Source organism: Ipomoea nil, unplaced genomic scaffold (genome assembly GCF_001879475.1).
Source record: "Ipomoea nil cultivar Tokyo-kokei standard unplaced genomic scaffold, Asagao_1.1 scaffold2704, whole genome shotgun sequence".
Lineage (NCBI taxonomy): Eukaryota > Viridiplantae > Streptophyta > Magnoliopsida > Solanales > Convolvulaceae > Ipomoea > Ipomoea nil.
The window spans coordinates 2,214,917-2,238,285 of record NW_017619132.1 but is presented as its reverse complement, the minus strand read 5'-3'; the positions used below and the strand labels follow the sequence as shown (position 1 = coordinate 2,238,285).

At 35.2% G+C, this 23,369-nt stretch overlaps 2 protein-coding genes across 3 annotated transcripts; one reads left to right on the top strand and one right to left on the bottom strand.

The window, feature by feature from the left end:
- Positions 1-3,341: 3,341 nt before the first annotated feature.
- LOC109156073 (PLASMODESMATA CALLOSE-BINDING PROTEIN 5-like) lies at positions 3,342-5,152 on the top strand. Its single transcript, XM_019303882.1, has 3 exons — positions 3,342-3,757; positions 3,842-3,869; positions 4,622-5,152. Exons 1-3 carry the CDS (start codon positions 3,415-3,417, stop codon positions 4,779-4,781), a joined length of 531 nt encoding a protein of 176 aa, XP_019159427.1. The 5' UTR covers positions 3,342-3,414; the 3' UTR covers positions 4,782-5,152.
- Positions 5,153-6,531: 1,379 nt separating this feature from the next.
- On the bottom strand, positions 6,532-8,676 carry LOC109156071 (transcription factor TCP4-like). Of its 2 annotated transcripts, none has more exons than XM_019303880.1 (2): positions 6,851-8,676; positions 6,532-6,739 (listed from the first exon to the last, which is right to left on the bottom strand). In XM_019303880.1, exon 1 carries the CDS (start codon positions 7,881-7,883, stop codon positions 6,882-6,884), a length of 1,002 nt encoding a protein of 333 aa, XP_019159425.1. In that variant the 5' UTR covers positions 7,884-8,676; the 3' UTR covers positions 6,532-6,739; positions 6,851-6,881. The 2 variants fall into 2 exon arrangements, with proteins under 2 accessions (XP_019159425.1, XP_019159423.1); XM_019303878.1 differs by having other exon boundaries at positions 6,534-6,772.
- Between the last annotated feature and the right edge of the window lie 14,693 nt (positions 8,677-23,369).

Sequence of the window (23,369 nt, the reverse complement as noted above, 5' to 3'; positions counted from 1 at the left end):
TTTAAAGTTTACAATTTTTGCATTTAGAGAAATAAATTTTAATAATTTTCAAAAATTTAGCGTATAAGAAGTAATATATTACGGAATATAATGAAAGGGAAAAACATGTGAAATTGCTCGTTTGTCCTTAACAATTTCATAATTTATATGGACTTCTGGTTAAAAAGTGTCGCTTTGAATATATATTTAAAAAATAAAAATAAAATGTGAATATGGTAATAATTGAATTGTTGAGTTTATAGTATGTCTATAATTACATGACTAAAAGAGTTATTTTATGAGGTATAGGAAATATGCATATAAGCTTAATTTGGTACGCAACAATTAGATATGATAATAACATATTCATGTGACACTTCTAACTTACCAACATGTAAATATCATCATAGCATAAACTCTTACTATCTCTATCGAACTTATGATTGTCTAGTATAAAAATCATGGATAAATATTAGAACTCAACTATATATCAAAGTGTAATTAGACAATTAGACACGTAAACTTGTTAACAATTGTGCAATTAACCTATTTCACATAATATCAAAAGGTAACGGGGCAACTTTACTTACGTGACATCTTACTAAAATCCAATTTAGAAATAAAATAAAAAATAAAAAAAATAAAAAAAAGTAAATACCCAAAATGGTCCCTCGACTATAGCTAAATTCATAAATTGGTCCTCGACTTTCAATTTCAACAAATTAAGTCCTTAACTTTGTAATTTTGACACGATTTGGTCCTCCATCTATTTGACTTTTGTTGACCGTGATCGAAGATCTCCAGAAGAACCTCCAGCTCTCGTCGGAGCACGTGGAGGCCTCCAGGATGACGTTACACTGGTTCAGAAACACGTCGTCTTCTTCACTTTGATACGAACTCAACTACATTGAATCCAAAGGGAGGATGAAGAAAGACGATCGGATTTGGTAAATTGCTTTCGGCAGTGGATTAAAATGTAACAGTGCGGTCTGGAAATGCAACCAGAACCTTAAAAAACCGACGATGGACCATGAAATTGAAATTACATAAATATCTTCAAAAATCACAGTCAACAAACGGTCAAATAGACAGAGGATCAAATTATGTTAAAATTACAAAGTTAGGGACTTAATTGGTTGAAATTGAAAGTTGAGGACCAATTTGTGAATTTAGCTATAGTCGAGGGACCATTTTAGGTATTTACTCAAAAAAAAAATAAAAAAATCCAACGATGGTGGCTTCTCGCCGATATTACGGAGAAATCGGTTGACCTTGTTGTCAAACTTTTTTGTGGGTAAGTTAAATAAAAAATTATAGGGTGAAGTGCCAAATAGCACCATGAACCAATTGGAATGCCGCACCCTGAACTTACATAAGTGATTATTCGATTCACAAACCAAAAAAAATTGCCCGCCTAGCCTTTTTTACAAGTTTCCTGTTGCCTTGATGACATGGCACAGGTAATGTGCTGATGTGGATTTTTTTTTTTTTTTTTTTTAAGTTAGTCTTTGCTTGGTCAAATAAGCTTACTCAGATCATGAAGCTTAGTTTTTCAAGACTGTCGTCCAAGCTTTTATCTCTGCAAGCCATCGAGTTGCTAGACCACGCTGGTGATAAGCTCTTATAGTCCCGGAAGAGATCGACAGCGCCACGGCGTCGTTGGGCAATGTACACCGTCGCCGGCATTCCTCATCGTCGGCTTCTGACAGCACCGAGAAATGCAATCAATTTTCCGGGCGGGTCATCTATGGTGATCACCGAGAAATCCTCCCTGAGTTTGGGGTACTCCTCGCTGGAATCTTTAGCTTTTCTACGTACAGAGACTGGGTAATGAAAACAATGATCACCATGAAAAAAGCCACTACCATTCTTGCTCTAGTAACTTGACTTGGCATGAAAAGAAACACCAACCCAATTCCCATTCTCAATCCAATCATGTCTGCATGTCCACCGACTAAACCAAACCTTACGATTCAATATCTTCCCAAAAATTTCTCAGAATGATGGATGTTTCAACTTAAGGTATATTCTCTATACTTTCTACTGCTTATTAATTTAGTATACATATGTTAAATTGTTCCTAGGGATGTGCGAAATATTGGCTTCCAAAATGTTTGCATTATTTTTTGTTGAAATGTATAGTTGAAATGCAGAGCTATGGTATAAGAATCAACATAATATAGAGTGTGATCACACTATCTTCTGCATCTCCTCGACTTCACTGAAATCGCAGATACTGTCAAAATCTTCCACTCTTAATCCTTTGCATAAAAACTGAAATAATTGACACCAGAATCATTCAAACATCAATCCCAATATAAAACTAACAGCAGATGCAAATATAAAAACTAACACCCTATAATGCCACTGATTCAGAATCCCAGACAACTTATGGCTGATTGGTAGTAGCCTTACAACGTAGAACCAAAAACCTCAGCCAAATGTAGATTTCCAAATTCTGGGTTTTTAAGAGATTGAAATCAGCACACCAATTGGCTGAGGTTCTTATAGTCGATGAAAAACTGAGGACGGCGATCACAATTCTGAGGTCGCGAGAGGGGTTCGTCGTTGTCTTGAGCATTGTCGACATCCTCCGATCGTCGGGGCACCGCCAACTGCGCAACAGAGTCCACAAATTTTGGACCACTCCGATCAACAATCCAAGCAGTGGAGGTTGATCTAGACGCATCCCTAACCCCATCTATGGCCTACGATCGTCCATGCATGGACTCAAACGCCGGAAAAACCTCCCGCGATGAAGATGGGTTCGCGACTTGCGACTTCGCTGATGGTTGCCGATCGCCAGACTGAAGGTGGCGATAACGTCGCTGGGAGTGGGAGATTGCTCTGGGGAGTCGCGAAAGATCATCGCTCGCCTGGAGTCTCTTGATCACCGACTTCGAGAGATTATAGCCTTGTGACAAAGATCGGCCATGGAAGAGTATAACAGAGGTTACTTTATATTATTTAATATAAATGGTGAAAGGGCTGCCAACTAAATACCTCCACATCAGCAAAAAAGGAAAAAAAAAAAAAAAAAAAAAAAACCTCCACATCATCAAGTTATAACTTGTTACTTGGAGGCAACCTGCTAAAAAAACTAGGTAGACAAAATTTTTTAGTTTGTGAATCGAATAATCACTTATGTAAGTTCAAGGTGCGGCATGACATATCACAATTGGTTCATGGTGTGATTTGACACTTGAGCCAAAATTATATTTACAATAATAAAAACCATTCCTCCCATTTGTTAAAAATCCAACCCAAAATTGTTATTCTCAAAAAAATCATGCCAATGTACATTTTCAAATAGCAACACAGTTAACGGTCATATTTGCAGAGAGTAATATCGAATACATAAACCCCGTCCGTCTTAACGGCTCTCCCCTGAACCCTCAAACTTCAGAAAGACACACTCTCTCATCTCCGCCAAACATGCCGGCAATCTTCTCCTTCCCTCTTCTATTCTCCTTACTATCTACCCTCTGCGCCGCTCAAGGCGGCAGCTCCGCCGCAGGCAACGGAGGATCGAGGGTGGAGCTATGGTGCGTGGCCAAGAACAACGCGGAGGATGCTGCACTCCAGTCATCGCTCGATTGGGCCTGCGGACCCGGCGGTGCCGACTGTGGGCCCATCCAGCCCGGCGGCCCGTGCTACGACGCCTCCGACATCCAGAGGACGGCGTCGTTTGCCTTCAACGATTACTTCATCAAACACGGCATGACTGAGGACGCCTGTAATTTCCAGAACACCGCCGCTCTCACTTCTCTGAACCCTAGTGAGTAATGCCGATAAAGATTAGCCTTTTAATTACCCATTTATTCATTTTAATCGATATTTGTTCCAATTTTGGGTTTTGCAGGCTTTAACAAGTGCAAGCTCCCATCAAGGTAATTGCCACAAATTCTTAGCTTGAAGATATTTGTTCATTAAAATCATAAGTTAAGTACTTTTCTTTGATGAATCCCCCATATATAATTAGGATTACTTGAGAAATTAATGATAGTTTTCAATGTTTGGAATAAAAGTTGTTACTTTTGAGTGTCGAAGGAAACCGTAGTACTACCTGAGGGTAGGTTGCCCATAACTGATCGGCTCAAACCAAGACCAATAGGCCAAACTTATAACATTATGGCTATCAAATTAACATTTTGACCAACTTGGCTGGGGTAGTCCCTAAAGTTGCTACTTTTGTTCCTTAATGTTATTGTAATGTTCTGGTGTTTGAAATGTAAAATGAAAATTATATCTGCTTTTGATTGCCTATTTTAATGGAAATGAATGTATTGAAGTACATTAAAAGCACAGGTTGTTTTCCAATATGTATCCTTCCAAATCTTTAGAGCTTGAATGGATTGTAGTTTGAAGCAGATGGATGTTGAGTTCTTGAAAACATTGGCATTTTTCCTTGCTATATGAATATTTGATGACTATGCGAGATATGCATAGCCCGACTCTAGAACTTGCAGCCTGTTTATATACAGATCCATTTCAGTTCTGCAAGTGAATTGCATCCTTCAATTCTAGATTTGGAGCTGAACTTGTAGCCTGTTTATATGCAGATTCATTTAAGTTTTGCGAGTGAATTGCATCATTTGTTCTAGATTTGGATCTGAGTAGTTTCTGTGCATCTTCTATGCAGTCTAAGTAATGGGAAGATTAGCACACCAACAGATATGGGATTAGGGCCATCAGCAATGGATGTAAATACCAGCAGTTCTATAAAAGCGGGCAGATGGACGTGGGATTTGATCACGATATGTTTCTTGTTTGCATCTGTATTCATTTTGCGAGGAAGATGAAGCTGGTGGACTGTGTTCTTCTCCCCTTGTATGTAATGTCGAAGATGAGAGCAAAAGTAGCATTTTTCTCAAGATCAGATCACCATGGAATCCATTTTATGTGCCAGAATATTGTAGTGTATGTATCATCTGCTAGTTTTTGTCAAGTCCAGTTATGGGAAAGCCTGTTTCAAACTCTTTAGTTTTCCCCTCTGTGATATGCCTTTTAGCCCCTTTGGGCATATGTATGTAATTCCCAGTTTTAGGATAATGTTGAATATTATATTATGGAGGTTGGTTCTTCATAACTTGTTCTCAACTTCACTCCAACCACCTAAGTTGGTCAGGTAGTTGATTTGATATAATCACGAGATTTTAAGTCCGATTCTTAATGGGAGTGGCCTATTGAGTATTTCTTAGTTTGAGTCGGTCAACTATGGGCTGGACAACTTAGAAGTTTGAGCCAGTCAGCTATAAGCTGAACAACACAACTTAGACTGATTACCTCTTTGTTGTTCTTTACTGGCTAGGGTCACAAGGCGGAGTTTATTTCCCTTTTGCACCCTCAAGTAGTGACTGTGAGTTTCTCTTGTAATCTAAAAATTTTAAATTTAGAACTAGAAGTGAACATATAAGAGTCGAAAATCGAAAGTAAAAATTACATGGTTTGCTTTCCATTTATAGTCATCAATGCCAAAGCATTCCAAATCAGGCAATATGTACAGTGTTGCTGCCTTATAGATCATTAAGACAAACCCCCTATATTTTGGTCATTAATGGAGGGGATTGCAATCATGATTCTCAAAGCACATATAGCACATCTTCTCCATCACATACATGATCAAAATTTTAGATTTTTTTCTTTTTTTTTTTTTTTTTAAACTAGCATAAACAATCACGGATGGACAATTCAAAATTTTAATTTTTGTGCCCACACAAACAAATTTTGATTTAGTTGTCCTCTAACAATGGAAACTTGAGGATGAATGACATTAACTATTAGATTTTTCTTTCCTTTCATATTCATGTCATTATAAGTTTTTTTTTTTTTTCACAATTAGTGTATACTTCTAATTTTTTTCTCCCATTTGGCCAATCTAATCAAATCGTCACTAAAAAATAGTCAGAATGCATCACATATTCCAATTTGAAATCACATGTTTTTTATCCAAAAGTAACAGTGTTCAAACATATATGATCTTGAAAAAAAATGTCACACATTAAATGTGAAAAAAAAATTATGTATCAAATATGTCAAAAACTATACTTATGACCAACTCCAAAAATGCCTTGATAGTAGACCCTAAAAATGAAAATAATTCATTACCTCAGTGTACTAGTCTCCACATTTTAGCCACAATTAACATTCAGCTAGGCTCGACAGTCAGAAGCACATGCATGAGTTATTTTCACCCACCATAATAACTAACATAGAAATCCACAAAAAAAAAAAAAAATGAAACCAAAATAAAAATCCTAAGAATACTTTTGGCAATCAATAGTGATGTTATTTGATTTATGGCAAAACTGAGTTGTCATTTGAAGATGTGTTTTGGCTAAAGTTCATGTTAAATGATCGTCTCAAATAAATTAAAGTTACTTAATAGACAATATAGCTCACGGAAAGTTAAATTTGCTCAGTTTAAAACTTTAGTGCGGAAAGTTAAATTTGCTCAGTTTAAAACTTTAGTTGAAACAGAAAATTCGTTTTTCAATTCGCTCTGGCGAATGCTAAATAGAAATAGAAAGTTGAATGCAGTTTGGCAAATAATTGAAACACAAGAACAATATGAAATAAGGTCAAGAAACATTATGAAGCTAAGGTGCAGTCAAACAAAAAACAAAAATAAAATCATCACATGGCAACAAACAAGAATTAATGTTACAACATAGAATTCTTGAGCTCTAACCATTCAGTAGTCTTTTCTTTCTCAGGAGACCATATCGAGTTGTCAATATCATCAAGGCTTTGGAGACAACTTTAATTTCACCGGCCAAAATCAATAAATGTCCTGAAAAAATTCATATGAATATGTTGAACAAAATCATTACAAATGAACAAAGAGTTGAGATTAAGCTGTTTTTCTTACCTGAAGGATAGATGATAATGGTGTAATGGATTCAGTAGTGAGAGTTGGAATGAGGGGAGGATGGTTTGATGCCGCCGTGTTCATCTTCGCCGTGAATTCTCGCCGGAACGTGGAATTCTGCGGCGAAATGGGGATTGGAAATGGCGGCCCTCTCCTCCCAAGCAGGGAATAGGTGTGAGTAGTTGGACTGAAGGGGTTCCCTCTGAGAAAATGCTCCGCCTTGCGAGAACACCGCCGCCGCCTGCGGCGGCGGGATTGAGTGGTGTGGATGGTTCGAGAAGAACCCAACTCTGCTCTCTCCGCCATTACCGCCGGCGCCGCCGCCGTTCCAACCAACCATTCTCGAAAAATTAGCATCGAAGGTCGCCGGATTTGAGGCGCCGGAGAAAAGCTGGGAGGTGGAGGGCGGGCGTCTATGGTCTTGCAAGGTGTGAAGAGATAAGCCGAGATCTTCGGTTTGGATTGAGGCTCTCGGCGGCATTATATCGTGACCGTAGCTCTGAAAATTCATCAGAGAGCTCCCGGAGTTCATCGGGAAGAAAGATTTCATGGTTTCTGCTATGGACTGCGTCGTTTCGTCTTCCTGCAGAATAAACGGCGAACTTCCCGCCGCGTTCCCCGCGGCTTCTAGATGCTTCTGAAACGGAAACTCATACCGAGCGGAAGAATCGGAATTCTGTTCCAACGGAATCCCAGTACTAGACCCTGCCGCCACGTCACCACCTTCATGGCTCGCCGGGATAACGCTGGCGTCATCATTGGGGTTCCATGGCGGCAACTCCGCGAGCTTATCTATGGCGTTTTTGGCTTTCTTGATGAGCCAATCAACCGCCTTGCTCGGCCGGTCGTAGCCGAGCCGGTCCTGGACGTCGTAGAACTGAATGGCGGTGTGGGCCGAGAGCCGCACTCGCCGGTCACGTGGCCCTTTCGCGGTGAACACTTTACTGTGCCGGTCTTTCCGGCCGGTAGACCGGATAATATGGCCGCCTTCAACTTGCACTATCTCCCCACCGCCGCCGCCGCCTCTCTTCATCCCCGCAGCTTTCTTCCCACCGCTCCCCTTCGCATCTTCAGTTTTCTCGAGGCTATTCACGGCGGCGTTTCCATGGTGCTGACGATAAAGAGCTTGAAGATTCTGCAGATTAATGTTCTTGAAGCTGGGATTTTGCGGAGGGAAAATCTGGGGGGTTTCTTGGCTCCACTGGCTATCCAGATTCACGATAATCTTCAAAAAAAAAAAAAAAAAAAAAAAAACCTTCCTTTTCTTCACCTCCGGGCTCCTAAAACACACTTTTTTCTTGGGTCTGGAGAAATCTTTGGTAATATTTCATGACACAATTCTCTTTACCTTCTGCAACTTCTGATGATTCTGCAACTGCGATTTCTGATACTGATCCCAAAAAACCCTGTCTGCAGCGTACTGATATCTTCTTCTTATCTCGTACCCCAATGAAAACTCCCTTTCCCAAATCCCAGACTCCTCGAAATAAAAACAAGACCCAGATTATAATTTTGTCTCAAAACCTCGAAAACTGAAGAACAAACCTAGATCCAAGATCGACCTTTCTTTTCTTTTTTCTTTTTCTTTTTCTTCCACGTATGTGTAGTAGCTACCTCAAGAAACACAGGTTGAGCTGGGGAATATATATGGAGTGTTTGGGTAGGTTTTTGTTTCTAGGGTTGAGAAAGGTTCTGGGGATGAGAGAGAGAGAGAGAGAATTATGAATGGAACAGTAGGGATGAATTCTTAGCTTGGATCTAAGAGAATGACTGAACTGAGGATGATGGCATGCCCAGTGGCCTTTCATGGGGTATAGTAAGTGATTGGGATGTTCACTTACACCACCATACATAATTCTCTTGATTAAGTTTGTCGTACAATTTAACTGGTTAACCAATTAAAAAAAAAGTTATTGTACAAATACATACTCTTAAATTCTTATAAATTAAGACATATTTATGTTGCTATATACTTCATTTATACAAATTTGAAGGCAGGGTTAAAATGTTTGGTCCCACACAAGTAACTTAATTAGACTTTATTTTTGGATGACACGTTGTGAGCAAGGACTAGTACGTATGGAGCCTTAATAGTTCAATGTCAGAATTTTACTATACCTTTTTATAAGGGTGACTTATAATTTTGTGGACACCTGTCGTCATTGATACTCACATAATTAATAATTTGTTAAATCAGCACGATTTATCCATTGACAATCTTATTGTGTCGGGCCGTCGAACTCGAAACTTTTATGGAGAAAGATTTCACATTTTATAAGTAATGATAAGGTGAAAACTGAAAATTTCCGAGGTTAGAGTTCAATCTTTTCGTGATTCTCTTAATACTTCAATCAATAAGTCAGTCTGTATTGGTAAAATTCTATGTAAAAATATTCGAATTAAAATTCAATATTTCCGTGATTCTCTGTATGCTTCAATCAATCAATCAATCTGCATTGGTAAATTCTATCTTCTACTTTCTTTTTCTTTAAATAAAAAATTAAAGTTTTTTTGTAAAATTGAATTGAATTGCATGTGTGTACCCTTCAAAGCTACTACACGCCTGAAAACGAAAGAAGCAAAAAAGACAAACAATCTCTATCACCAACAACGCAAATTATACCATTTTCCAGCTCATGCTCATCTAATATAATTAACCATGGCTAACTCAAGGTCACCACGTGAAGCTCAACCGTACCTGCTTTAACGAACCCAACCAGCCCTCCGACCACCACATATTTTTCCCATGCTTTCTAAGTACCTACGACCATGGTTACTACTTAGTACTTACCGTCACACTTAGTTCTCACCACACTCGAGTGTATGCATTAAGGTAAATCTCACATTGTGATCCTAGCTTAGCTTACAAAAATCATAATGTGATAAACCAACTTAAGTTATTCATAATTGTCTAGCTCAAACTAGAAGTTAAGTTCAATAGACCTGTCACTCCTATTGAATGCTGAACTTGGAACGGTGTGACTAAATATTAACTTAGTTTAAATTGGTTAACCTGAATTGAACTCTCCATCTATGGATGGAGTATATATGAGTGTTGTAGTGTGGGGAGGTCCCAAGGCTTAAGGCACACCGTACCCAACCTCATTGAAGCATGATAGTGATTTCTAACAGCTTTTCTTCTTTGATATACATATATAAATAGATGTACTTTTCTAATCCCATTTTGAAACTCAATATAATATTGCACTTTTACCCTAAAAGAAACGACCACCACGCCTGCTTCCATTCACTCTTTGTGTCTTATCTCATCCCGGCTTCTCAATCAAATTAAATGAACTAAATTGTTAGACTACAAGAAAAAACCAAGGGTTAAAATATAAGGGGAATACACACACACACACACACACACACACACACACACATATATATATATATATATAATGTTGAAAAAATCGCTAGGCGCCTGGGACCGCCTAGGGCGCCTAGGCGGCCGCCTAGAACGCCTAGGCATGCGCCTAGAGTGCCTAGTCGGGCGCCTAGCGCCTAGGCGCGATTTTTGCAACAGTGTATATATATATATATATATATATATGGTCTAGTTCACATGCGGATGGCTCCCCAGGTGAGAACTGTGGATGCATCAAAACCACTGCCTAATATCTAAAAAACAATCATCACCTCTGTGGCTCCCCTTGAAGGAAGGTCCGAAGGTCACAAGATTGAACCCTAGTGGTAGGGTCTTAACTCTTTGAACTGTAATAAATTGAGAAAGTATAGAACATATCACATATTATATTATAATAAAATCAATAATACTAAAAAAAAAAAAACAATCATCATATCCAAAATCAAAATTTATTCCAAGCCAACATTTGCCTAATATCTTAGAGTAGTGAGACATCTATTCTAACACCACCACCCCCCAAAAAAAACAAAAATTAAAATTAAAAACCAAAAGTCAGCTGTAATTAAGGTTGCACGTTATATCCGAATTAAATTGAAACCCTAGGTACTTGGTCATGTAGGAAAGTAGCGATACAAAGGGTGATGATCACCAAGGAATTTCTATTTTTCTGTTTAAATATGATCTTGATTCAATTATATTGGTTGCCTAACTACAATTGTAGAGCGAAAGTTTAGAGCATCATCATGCCATCAAAATATAGCGTTGATTGCTATACAAATTAAATATTAAAAATAAATAAAATTATACAGTTGTTACTAGTTTTTGACGTATTGATAAGCTAAGACTTTGATCATGAAAGCAATATTGATTTAATAATTTAAATACGAAGGCAACAAGTTTTTTTTAACAATTATACTCACTTAAAATATACAAAAAATTGTTTAATTTAGTACGGAGTAATATGATTGGTCCTCCAAGGCTCAATTGTGAAGAAGAGACTAGGTGAGATTTTATATACATGGTTGATCTTGATTGGCTCAAGACAATTTGTGTTGACTATCAAGTCGAGTCAAAAGTTCATTTGTATAGATGAGATGACACGAATTTGTTAATTTTCAACTTAATCAAAAGGTATCTCCAAATTTTAATAACTCTCAGTATTTATTAGAACGAGTTTTGTACACGCAATATAGTCTATCTCTATCTTTCTCTGCCCTACTGAAAAGTATAGGATATCCAATCACTACTTCCATTCAGAAATTTGGGTTTTTATTAATAATAGTCAAAAAAGTTGAAAAATTCTCTAAATCTCGATTAACTTTTTGAGGGGTTAAAATTTGACAAATTTTCAACCATAATATCTCGACATCTTCCCAACACCGTGCCGGGTTGAATTGAATAGTGAATGAAGTGAGATTGCAAAGTAGAATGAGAGGAAATGGGCGGCAAAGCTAAGGCGTGCATAGAAATGGAGGAATGATAGTAAAAGAAGATAATAAGAGGAGAAGAAGGAAGCATGATATGAAATGATGTGATGGAGTATTGGTCACAATAAGCTCCAAAGGACAAGGAGTGGGTTAGTTAAAGGTAGTAGGCTGCTTGCAGCTGCTGCTGCCTTACCAAAAAGATAGAATGGATATATGTTCCTTTATTCCTATTGTGATGATGATATGATAAAGACTCCCTCTTTCTTTCATTTTCATTCAATTATTTTGCATTAGTTTCCACTCTTCCCTTTTTTCTTCTTTTTCAATTCCCACCCTTTTATTTCACATCTTCAATTCTTGATATATCATGTGTGCCGCCCATCCAATCATCTTCCAACATGTGGAATGTTGGGTGTTTTTTTTTTCCCTCCTAGAGAGCAAAAATAATGTTGGGTGAAGTCAGAAACCTGCCACCACTATTTGAGGCGTGTATATGTAATTCCTGTAATGTTTTTTTGTGTAATAATCTGTAAATCATGGACACATGAGATGTAAACTGCATTAAGAAGGGTTAGAATGCCACACGACATGTGCACTGAGTAAACCTAGCTTGTTCCTATATAATAACTCACAAACCATACAAAAGAGGTAAACCACAGTAACAATGGCAAAGCTATGTGTCAAATAGTGGGGTCAATTGACCCCACACACACATATATATGATAAATCTTAAAATTGGTCCTACTAAGATATATATAATATTGAAGAATTTTGATTCTCGATGGAAGTGAAATTATGAATTGATGAACAAAAAAAATTAGATTTTATGTTAATGACACGAAGTGACTCTCTCAAAGGGAGGTTACAGATTTGAGCCTTAGTGGAGCGATCAGTGTTAACAACAATTGAATTTATCTTTTAGTATGAGTAATATTATTTTCATCAAGTGTTTATATTGTGTATCAATTTATAGGTAACCAATTAATATGAGAATAAAGGCACATACATGTCATGAGTTATTATCAGATGGTATAGTATGTATTTGGTCCATAATATTTTTGATTTGGAGAGAAACGAAATAAATTTGTTAAGCATAAATGAGATTGAGAAATAATTATTAATTAGGAGCTTTTTGTGCATATATCATAATTGAATACTACTTAGGCCCTGTTTGGCAAAGCTTATAACTTATTTTAAATTAATAATAAACTATAAGCTTTGTTTGATAATGTTCCCAAAATAAGCTCCTAGCTTCTTAACTTTTTTTTTTTTCATCTTTATCCTTATTATTTTTAAAAAAATGACATAATTTACCCTTACCAATTAAAACCTTTTTCTCTTCTCCTTTATTTGCAACTTTCACCATAATTATTATTATTATTATTATTATTATTATTATTATTATTATTATTATTATTATTATTATTATTATTATTATTATGAGATTTGCAACAATATTGCTATTTCATTAAGAGATGTTAGATCATGATTATGCTAATAGTTTTATTTCAAAATGTTAATTTTTTAAAGATAAAATGTTAAATTTTAATATGTAAACAAACTAATTTAAATTTTATGAAGATGTCATTTTTAGTCTTTTTACATTTATCAGCTTATCAAAAAGCTAATTTTACCAAACGCTTTCAATCATAACAGCTAGCTTAACAGCTCTTCAGTTTTTAGCTCCGAGCTTATAGCTTTTTAGCTTTCAGCTCCTAGCTTATAGCTTTTCAGCTAGGTCTGCCAAACAGAGCCTTAGTGTTTGGGTAATTACTCAAAGTTATTGGCCAAGTTTAACGAGATTAGTATTACACGTTCAAGAAAAAAATTCAAGAATACAAGTGTTGAGTCGATTAAGATCAATTAAGTTATTAGCATATTCATCTTTCACTAGTTTTATTGAGGTATTAATGAAATGCGCATGTTTTTTAAAGTTTAATTAGATTTTTTGAGTTTAAGCCTTAAGAATGCAGTTAAATTTGTTACGGGAACGATAACAGCTAGACTATTATATTTTGAATAGATAGGGTAGTTAGGCCAAAGCCCTTGTGATCGAGGACTGCTTCAATAAGTCGAGAAATTATGTATGAACAGATATTACATTGTAATAGAGTCAATGAGTTTTGGCATATCGAATCGCAAAATCTGGCCGGGGAAGACAAAGCATGGTGTGAATTAATTAGGCGAAAATGATTGGGCTTATTCCCACCCACCATTGGCTACATATATAAGAGTTGACAACAACACTGCGCCTTTCTTTTTCATTCCTTCATAGTCTTGATCTCATCCCATTTAATTTCCAGATTCTATTTCTCCATCGTTGTTGTAAACAGGATGCCATATATTGTGTTTGTGTTTTTATTGGGGGTGAGGGTGGGGAGTAAAACGGATAGACTTATTGTACAGGAATTAGATGACTATAAATATGTTGCTTGTATCTCTGAGGGCTGTATTAATAAAAGAAAAGTTTTACTCCCTTGAACTTAGATATATTGTCGAACCACGTAAATCTTGTCTTATTTATCATTTCTGTCATTATTATTGTTAATTTCTTGTTCTTATTAATATCGACATAAAAGAAAATTAATCAACTATATATATTGCTTATTTGCTTATTCGATTTTTCACCAAACCGTGCAAACCCTAGCAGGAATCTACTGAGCCTGACAATTGCCTAACAGATTCAAAATATCCTTTTTGTGGGAAGTGTGAAAAGAATTGAAGCAGATCAATATCATCTAAATGTCCACTCAAATTTTAAATAAAGCATATATACATACAGAAGAGATCAGATTGAATAGCGGATTTAAAAAAAAAGAAAAATAATTTAAATTAGAAAATATTGAAATAAATTGTTTGGTTGCAATTAATGGCAAAGACTGCAACTAGAAAATGCCAACTAGTCACTGTCTTCTTTACAACAACTTGCACTGGCTGCTATTTGTTAGTAGTATTGACACATTAATGCAAGTTATATTATATTATAAATTATACTTCAACAACATTACATTTGTGTGTGTGTATATATATATATATAGAGAGAGAGAGTATATATTTTTTAAAACTCTTTATTAGTATTTTGGTTCATTGAATCATTAAAAGTGGCAAAATCTGTAACATTTCCGTATTATTGTGGCAATTTTAGGCTCTCTTCGGTAATATAATTAACTTATCAATCAATTTTGACGTATTTGATCATTGTTAACTGTTTGAATTTGTCAAATAATCAATATGAGTGTTTTATTAATTGACTTTTTGTAACAACTTATTGCTCTAAAATGCTAAAATTTAAAAAACTACTTTGATAAGCTTTTTGAAAAAGTCATTTTGTGTGTAATCAGCTAGAGTTAACAGCTAACTTACCAATCATTTTTTTACAATCAGCTAATGCTATCAACTAGTCAAAGCCCAATCGTTATATCCTACACCACGGCGCACATAGCACTGTGCGCCGCGCGCCTCCCAAAACGACGTCGTTTTGGGGTAGTGTTGGGAGGCGCGGTAGGAAGTTGCTGAGATTATGTGTATTTGTTCACAACGTTATGTGTATTTGTTCACAACGTTATGTGTATTTGTTCACAACGTTATGTGTATTGGTTCATACAGTTATGTGTATTTTTTATACAATTATGTACATCCGAATCAGAAAATTTGTGTGTATTATGTTAAGAGTTGATGTGTATTATGTTAAAAGTTTTATGTTTATTATGTATTATGTTAGATTATGTGTATTATCTTTTAAAAAGAGTATGTATATTTTGTTATATAATTATGTACATTCATGTATAACATTATGTGTATTCTAGTATAACATTATGTACATTCTTGAACAGCGGTTTTTTTTTTTAAAGAAAAAACTACTGCCATTCACTGGGGCGGGAAATTCCAAAAAAAAAAATAATTAAAACGACGTCGTTTTGCATCTGGGCGCATAGTGCAACTCGCGCCGTGGTGTAGGATATAAATTGTCAGTCAAAGCCACGAACTCAATCAACTAATAGTTATTTACCAAACACTCCTTAGTCATTTGTCAAACAAAAAATAAGACAGAGTTAAAAGTTAAAGATGTTTTTATGAACATTTTAGCACTCTAAATGTTCAAATTTGAATAAAATGATTACATTTGAATAAAATCAGTCTTACCTAACAATCACTAGAAGAACAAATCACCACAATCTATTAAAGGAGTTTTTTACACTTTTAGTCCCATGACTATAGTGGCACTGGCAGAATTGATCCACGACTTTTGAACCTTGCAATTTTAGTCCACGACTATTAATTTTTTTTGTAAAAATGGTCCTTCCGGCCACTTTTCCGTCAAAATTTCACCGGAAAAAAAAAATCTTCATTTTTAGTCGGGTTAAAATTGACATTTTACTTATCTCAAAAAATTTAAAAAAAATTAATATTTGACTACATACAATATTACTGGGCTACATACTACTGCCCCAGGCGGCGGAGTTCCTGGAACAGGCAGGGCTGTCAGTAAGCGGTGGAGCGGCCGTGGCGTTCCCCGGGCTAGTTGGGTTATCCGGCAGCAGCATTAGAGTGGTACATGTACTCCGCCGCCTGGGACAGTAGTATGTAGCCCAGTAATATTGTATGTAGTCAAATATCAATTTTTTTCTTTTAATTTTTTGAGATAAGTAAAATGTCAATTTTAACCCGGATAAAAATAGAGAATTTTTTTTTCCGGTGAAATTTTGACGGAAAAGTGGCCGGAAGGACCATTTTTGCAAAAAAATCAATAGTCGTGGACTAAAATTACAAGGTTCAAAAGTCGTGGATCAATTCTGCCAGCGCCACTATAGTCGTGGGACTAAAAGTGCAAAAAATTCTCTATTAAAGTATAGGGTATTTTTTATAACTTTTGACTGAGTTTTTTTTCACCCTTTTTTAGTATTATTATCTTTCAAATAATTTTTTTTAGTATTTGTCCTGTCAGTTTTGATAAATATAATTTATAGTCCAGTCGTGATCAAAATCTTATACAATAAAGCTTTCCCATAACCTATCACATCAATATAAAAGTTCAAACTCTAAATTTTGATTTCTTTTCCATTAAAAAAAAATATATTCCAATTTTGTATGTTGTAACTGTCATGTTGAAAAAAAGAAGGGCAAAGAAATCAATATAGTTACAATTTGTATAATTATGGCACTAAATTTAAAATGTATCCAATTGAACGATCGAACATGTAACATATGTGCAATTTTTTTTTCCAATAAAATATAGTAACGTTACTTGCATGGTATGTATGTACTAATAGTTTAATTTATCATTCCTATATTGTGCTAGTTGGGAAGATAGATTGAAATGTTTTTAACTCAAATTACATCTAAATTGTACATATATTGATTGTTTGAATGATTCAATTGCACATGTTTTAAATTCAACAATTTAATTGTACATAAGCTATAAGTTTAGTGACATATTTGATATTTTATATTATTATTATCTCATTATTGTAATAACGAATTCAAATTGAGAATACTAACAAATAGCTCCCACATAAAATTTTAACTTGAAATTCTATTGTTATCAAATCAATCGTTACCTTTCAAAGAAAAAATAATAAATAAAAATTGTTAGATCAACTCGACTATGTTGTCCCATAATATATATATATATATATATATTCTCTTGGGTTTAAGAAATGATTGTGCATGTTACTATATACTAGGGCAAATTATTGTGTGGATCATGGTCTACATAGTGTTGTGTGGACCATAACAAAAATTACATTTTTAATATATTACAAATACATTATTCATGTACTGAATGTATATTATATAAAATAATGTATTTTCTCTGAATATAATATACATTTTTAATATATTAAAAATACATTATTTGTATACTGAACGTAAATAATTTGATAGTATGATTCAAGTTATGTGGATCATAATGATTGGTGCAATAGCTAGGTAAAAAGGGATATAATTAATGTGCAGAGTGGCAGCAGCTAGAAGACATTATAGTGAAACATGAAGATTTGAAGCATGTTGGGGCTCTCCCTTTCAATACAGATCAATTTGTTCCCTCCCCTCCCACTGCATCTTTCTTTTTCTCTCTTTTCCCAATTCCCTTTTTTCAATATTTTCCTATCCTTTATTCTCACCACTTGTAAAGTTGTAATGGAGTTGGGCCTGAGGCCTACACCTATTGGCCCATATATACAACTTAGCTCCCTATATTCTCTTTGCAATCGTTATGCTGTGCAACTGCATGGTGCACACGTTGCAAAACGACGCTGTTTCATTAAAAAAAAAATCTCGTTCAGATTGTTGTTAACGGCGTTAGGCGTTTCCTTTTGTATTCAAACAGTAGGATATATCATAATTTTATAACTATATATTCAGAATTACATAACTATATATTCATAATTTGACAGTACATTCATAAATAATAACTACACATTCATAATTTCATATCCATATATTCATAATTTCACAACTAGACATTCATAATTACATAACTACATATTCAGAATTCTTAAAGTGTTTGCTCACAGAGAACTATATCCATAATTGCATAACTACACATTAATAACTTCATAACTATATATCCATAACTTCATAACTATATATTCATAATTACACGTCGATTTGAGTTTTTGTAAAAAACAATTGTTTGACTGGTGGAGTTAAACGGTGCCACTAATGGCACCGTTACTCCATCATAATAAAACGGTGTCGTTTTGCAACCTGCACAGTATAATTTGCATTCTCTTTGTTTGTTAGTTTTTGTTTTGTTTTGTTTTGTTTTTTTTTTTTTTTTGTTTTTTTGTTTTTTTGTTTTGGTTGTTAAAACAAATGTTTTCCAACTTCGCTTGACTATAGTTTGAACCACGTAAACCCATTTTTCATAACCATTAGAAAATAAATTGAAAAAATATAATTTTAAGAGTCAATACCAAACTATATACTTAATCCAAATTATAAATATTTGTGGCATGAATCAAACCATCACCCTAAGAAATTCACTAAACCAATGTCCATAGGGCAACTCTTATTCTCTAGGCTTTAGGTCATCAACTTACAATAAGCGACTTAAGTTACTTGAATTCGATTATGAGGATATTTGAATTTGATTTGGTTATTATTGAACTAAATTACTTCTTGCAGTTTAAGTGACGAATCGGGCCAAATTTAAGCATTTTAACACTTAAGTTATATCAACTCGCGAGTCTGATTAATTGTGTGTGTGTATGTATGTATTTATAATGTATATAATACATGATTATTACAATCTAGACGTAATATTGCTTTGCTCTGTCGGGTCGGGGTGTGGGGGGGCTTTAGGGTTGGGGTTCAGCCTTTTAGAAGAATGATATTTAACTCTATAACGTTTGTGTAAGACTTTTCCATATGGGCCTTAATTATGTGGTGCAAGTGGACTAGGCCCATTAAATAATTGGTTGGATTGGACATTAGGTTAAGTCTGTATTCCACCCATATGCCTATATAAACCCTCTATTGATGGGATACAAGACACATTCATTATATAGCATTAAGTTATGATACTCATACTGTTCAGAAAATACCAATACACCATCCCTATTCTATTTTGCAGAATAGGGAGACAAAACGGCTAATTTTGCAGAATACGGATACTAGGGAATTTTGCAGAATACGGATACTAGGGAGACAAAAGGACTAGGGAATTTTGCAGAATACGGATACTAGGAAGACAAAACGGCAGATTCTATAAATTTACTGTTCAAGAGGCAACACAACAGGATATCAACCCTATTGTGCAGATTCTGCAGATCTACTGTTCAAGAGGCAACACAACAGGATATCATGACTGGAGATTTACAGTACTTTCGCTTCCGCTACTATGAGTTACACTTCCACTACTATGAGTTAAGTTTCTCGTAGATTATACTCTGTATATTTAAATCTCACAGTTTGTTATTACAATTTTTGTGTAAACAAAAAAGTTAATGGACTTATTTGAATTATGATCAAATAGCTCAATTTTGAGTCAAGTTAAGTTCTCGCTCAAGCCATTATTATTTATAATGTTTTAAATTGCATTCAATTTGACAATTCAGATTCGACTCAAATCAATTATACCCTTTACTAGTTACTAGGTGGTTACTAGTTACCAAACTAGAGTGAATTTTTAATGTTTTACCCACAAAAAAAATGAATTGAATACATTACTTTTATTTTTAAAAATGATGTGAGGGAATTAAAATTTCTTCCATAATAAACAATTGAGTTAAGACTTAATTTGGTCCATCGATTATTAGGATTTTATAATTTTGGTCCTCAAATTTAAAAGTTGCTTAATTTTATTTCAATTATGTAATTTTTACTTAAAAATGTCGTTGGTCCAAATTAAAATAATCTTGACTGATAACCATTTTAGTTAATAATTACATAATTATAGATGAAATTAAGCAAGTTTAGAAGTCGAAGATTAAAATGATAAAATTTTAACAGTCGAAGGATCAAATCAGATATTAAGTCTAAAATATAAAAAGGCTCTTATTAATTTAAGGAGCCAAAATTTCAAAGTCTAGTAAAAACCCAAAACTCAGAAGGCTTTCCCTCCTCTCCTCCTCAGGTGACGTGTGAGTTTCGGAAATTTCGAGGTGCCAAATTCCTGTTTGGCGGTTTACGGTTTTCGCATTTGTTTTCCCATTTGATTACCCTCCAAAATTTGAAATTTATTTCGACTTCCCAAACAAAAAATTCAGCAGCCAAAACTAAAATCGAATCCTCAGAATTTCAAGAATCCATCAGACTAAAATTACACTTTTTTCAGCAAAACTTGAAAAACTCAAACCCATCCCTCCAAAATCCTTTCATAACCTATAAAAATGGCTGACCCAAACTTTCCCAGAAACCACTCATCACTTCATTCCCAGTTCTTCCTCGATTCGATCTCTCCAATCTTTAATCTGCCATGGAGGTAGCAGCAGCCGCCATTGTTGAGCACGATAACAAAGAGAACATCCCACCATTATCTGCAGAAAAGTTCATCCCAAAGCCTTCAAAAACCAAGCTTTTCAAGAAGAGGATTCCCAGGAGGCCTCTCAGAGACATTACTCACCTTTTCAACACTCCACTCCAATCCCCTCTTCTCCCTCCTGCAGCTTCTTTTAATACCCGAAAGCGAAAAGCGGCCAAAACCAGTGAGAATGATTCTGATTTCTTGCCCCAGAGTTCATCCAAGATGTTGAGGATGCACTTCAGATAGTTGGCACTTCTCAGCTACTTTTTTGGTTGTATACTTTAATTTTGTAATGTAGTTGAGACTTACAATAGCAGAAATGTACTGTATTAGATTAGATTCTTTCTGGGTATTTTCCCAATCTGTCAAATTCAAAACAAATTCTGGGTATTTTCCCAATCTGTCAAATTCAAAACAAATTCTTTCTGGGTATTAATTGCTGCAAATCTTGATACTGTTTATATATGCTGCTTGCCATTTGCCTCAGCTAAGCATATATTCTGAAATTCTGTTCTTCAAACTGCGCTGGTTACTGGACCTGGCAGATTTCAACTTTAGAATAAATTTTAGTTGAATTTTTCTTTTAATCTGTTTATTAGTAATGCTCTTTAGGAAAGATATAGCACATACTTGTGAATAAAGATATAAGATGTTCTTATCCTTTTCATATTCTGTTTTCTTTGTTTACATTCAGTTGTTGTGGTCCTGAGCCAAAAGGTTTAACTAACAATGAAGCTTAGTGATGTAATTAGGTAAAGTTTTTGGTCATCAATTCTCTATTGAGTATTGACATTCCATTGGCTCTATCAAAGAACCCAGAAAAGGGATTCCATGTATCAATGAAAGTGTGCATTAAATTAGCTATCATTTCTTGATTGTTTTTTGGCAAGAAGACAATGATTAAATCTGGTCTTCCCAGCACTTTCTTATTGTTTTTGACTAACGAGAAAAACCCGCAATCACTATCTCTGCGAGGGTATGCCTTGAAAAATTTTATGACCTTAGCCGACAAAGGATCATAAGAAGGAGGTAAATCAACCTAAATTGTCAATAACTAACCCTGGAAGTTGAACTTATAATTTTGTGATTATCAAGTTAACAACTCGACCAACTTGACTGGAATTATCCATAATAGATAAAATTCTGGGATTAAGGATCACTCCACTCCAAGAATATTCATTCCAGTGCTATTCCCACTTAGAATCTTTAATTCTTTATGTATATGATAGTCTCAAAAGGAGCATGAACAGGTACAGAGCTTATACATCATTAAAACCAGATTTCAGAGGTCAAGATCTGTGAAGTTGGCAATCCTATAATAGGTTCTGATATTGTTTCTTGAGGTGCCATGAATTCTTGAGTAGTTTTATCATATATATGCTTCAAAGTTGAAATCATTGAGGATGAAGGAAGCTTACTGAGAATATGGAGTTGACAGAACTATAAGATTGATTGCTGACAGGAGTGGTGAAAAAGAGAATGCGGACATGACAACCTTGGATTTATGTGATTTGTTTAAGGTCATCAAAGAAAAGGCCACTTGACAGATTGTGACCCTTCATGGATTCAGAAGGGGAAAGTTCTAAAAGAGATCAGAGCTTTATTATTAACAAGGACAAACCAGCTGAGTTGGCACACTCACCTTCAAACATTAATATGAATTAAAACTAACCCAAACACCGATTTCGAGTAGTTGATAAGCGAACTGTTAATGCAACTGTTCAAAACTATATATAAGAGTATGTAATGTATGTTAAAAGGTTATGGGCCAAGCCTTTCCCAAGTAAGACCGAGTTTAACCCAGACACCAGTTTGGAACAGTTGATAAGCGAACTGCTAATGCAACTGCAAAGTCAAAAGAGTACGTGACGTTTAAAAGTTCTCGGCCAGGCCTTTCTCAAGTAAGAGTTAAACTCTACAAGCATGTGGGATTAGTCTCACATTGATGGGGATATCGGATGTCCATTGGGCTGAATTTTTTATTTTTTTTTTTCAAATTGATAAATAGCCATGTTGAAAGTGTAACCATATATATAACAAAACAACAACAGTGTTGTGTGCGCTCAAAAAGCCACCACCCTCCCACTAGTTTCAGCACGAAAAGCTGAAGGGAAACTGCCTATAAATACCTGCATTTCAGGTCCTAGAGAGCTGCAGATCATCAGATTTCACCATTATCTTGATTCAAACAAGTAAAAATGTCTTCTGGGAACTTCTGTTTAGGCCTGATTGTGCTGCTGATATTGCTGCCAGGATCTCAACCCCGGCCTCTACAGCATTCTCAGCTGGAAAAACGCCTCACAGCGCCTTTTCGAGCCCTTTTCCAAAGATCGAAAGCTGTTGAAGGAGGAGATGATGGCAGAAATGGAAGCTTGTATACACTCATGCGAAACAGTCCCGGGGGACCTGACCCGATACATCATTAGAACACTCGAAGGATGTGTCCCGTCTCAACAAAAATGGCTACTAATTAAACATCGTAGCCATAGGCATTCATTAATGTGTATGCATGGTTTAATTTATGCAACCTGCAGATCAGATGACTTAATGTTGAGCAGTTTATAGTTCATGCATGCATTTTCATGAGTTTAAGGTTTCATGTTCGATTCTCATTTTTCTTTGTTTTGCATCACATATGAAAGTGATACATACAAAGTAGATAAGATGTTATAGGAACTGTATATATATTGATGAGTGGTGATGAGATGCATGAAATCATTTTCCATTTCATAATCTTCTGATTATATTTATAGTAAA

Coding starts and splice junctions, on each gene's coding strand:
- LOC109156073 (XM_019303882.1), top strand. CDS start 3,415: ATGCCGGCAATCTTCTCCTTCCCTCTTCTATTCTCCTTACTATCTACC. Junction 3,758..3,841: donor TCTCACTTCTCTGAACCCTA/GTGAGTAATGCC, acceptor TGGGTTTTGCAG/GCTTTAACAAGTGCAAGCTC. Junction 3,870..4,621: donor AAGTGCAAGCTCCCATCAAG/GTAATTGCCACA, acceptor TCTTCTATGCAG/TCTAAGTAATGGGAAGATTA.
- LOC109156071 (XM_019303880.1), bottom strand. CDS start 7,883: ATGAAGAGAGGCGGCGGCGGCGGTGGGGAGATAGTGCAAGTTGAAGGC.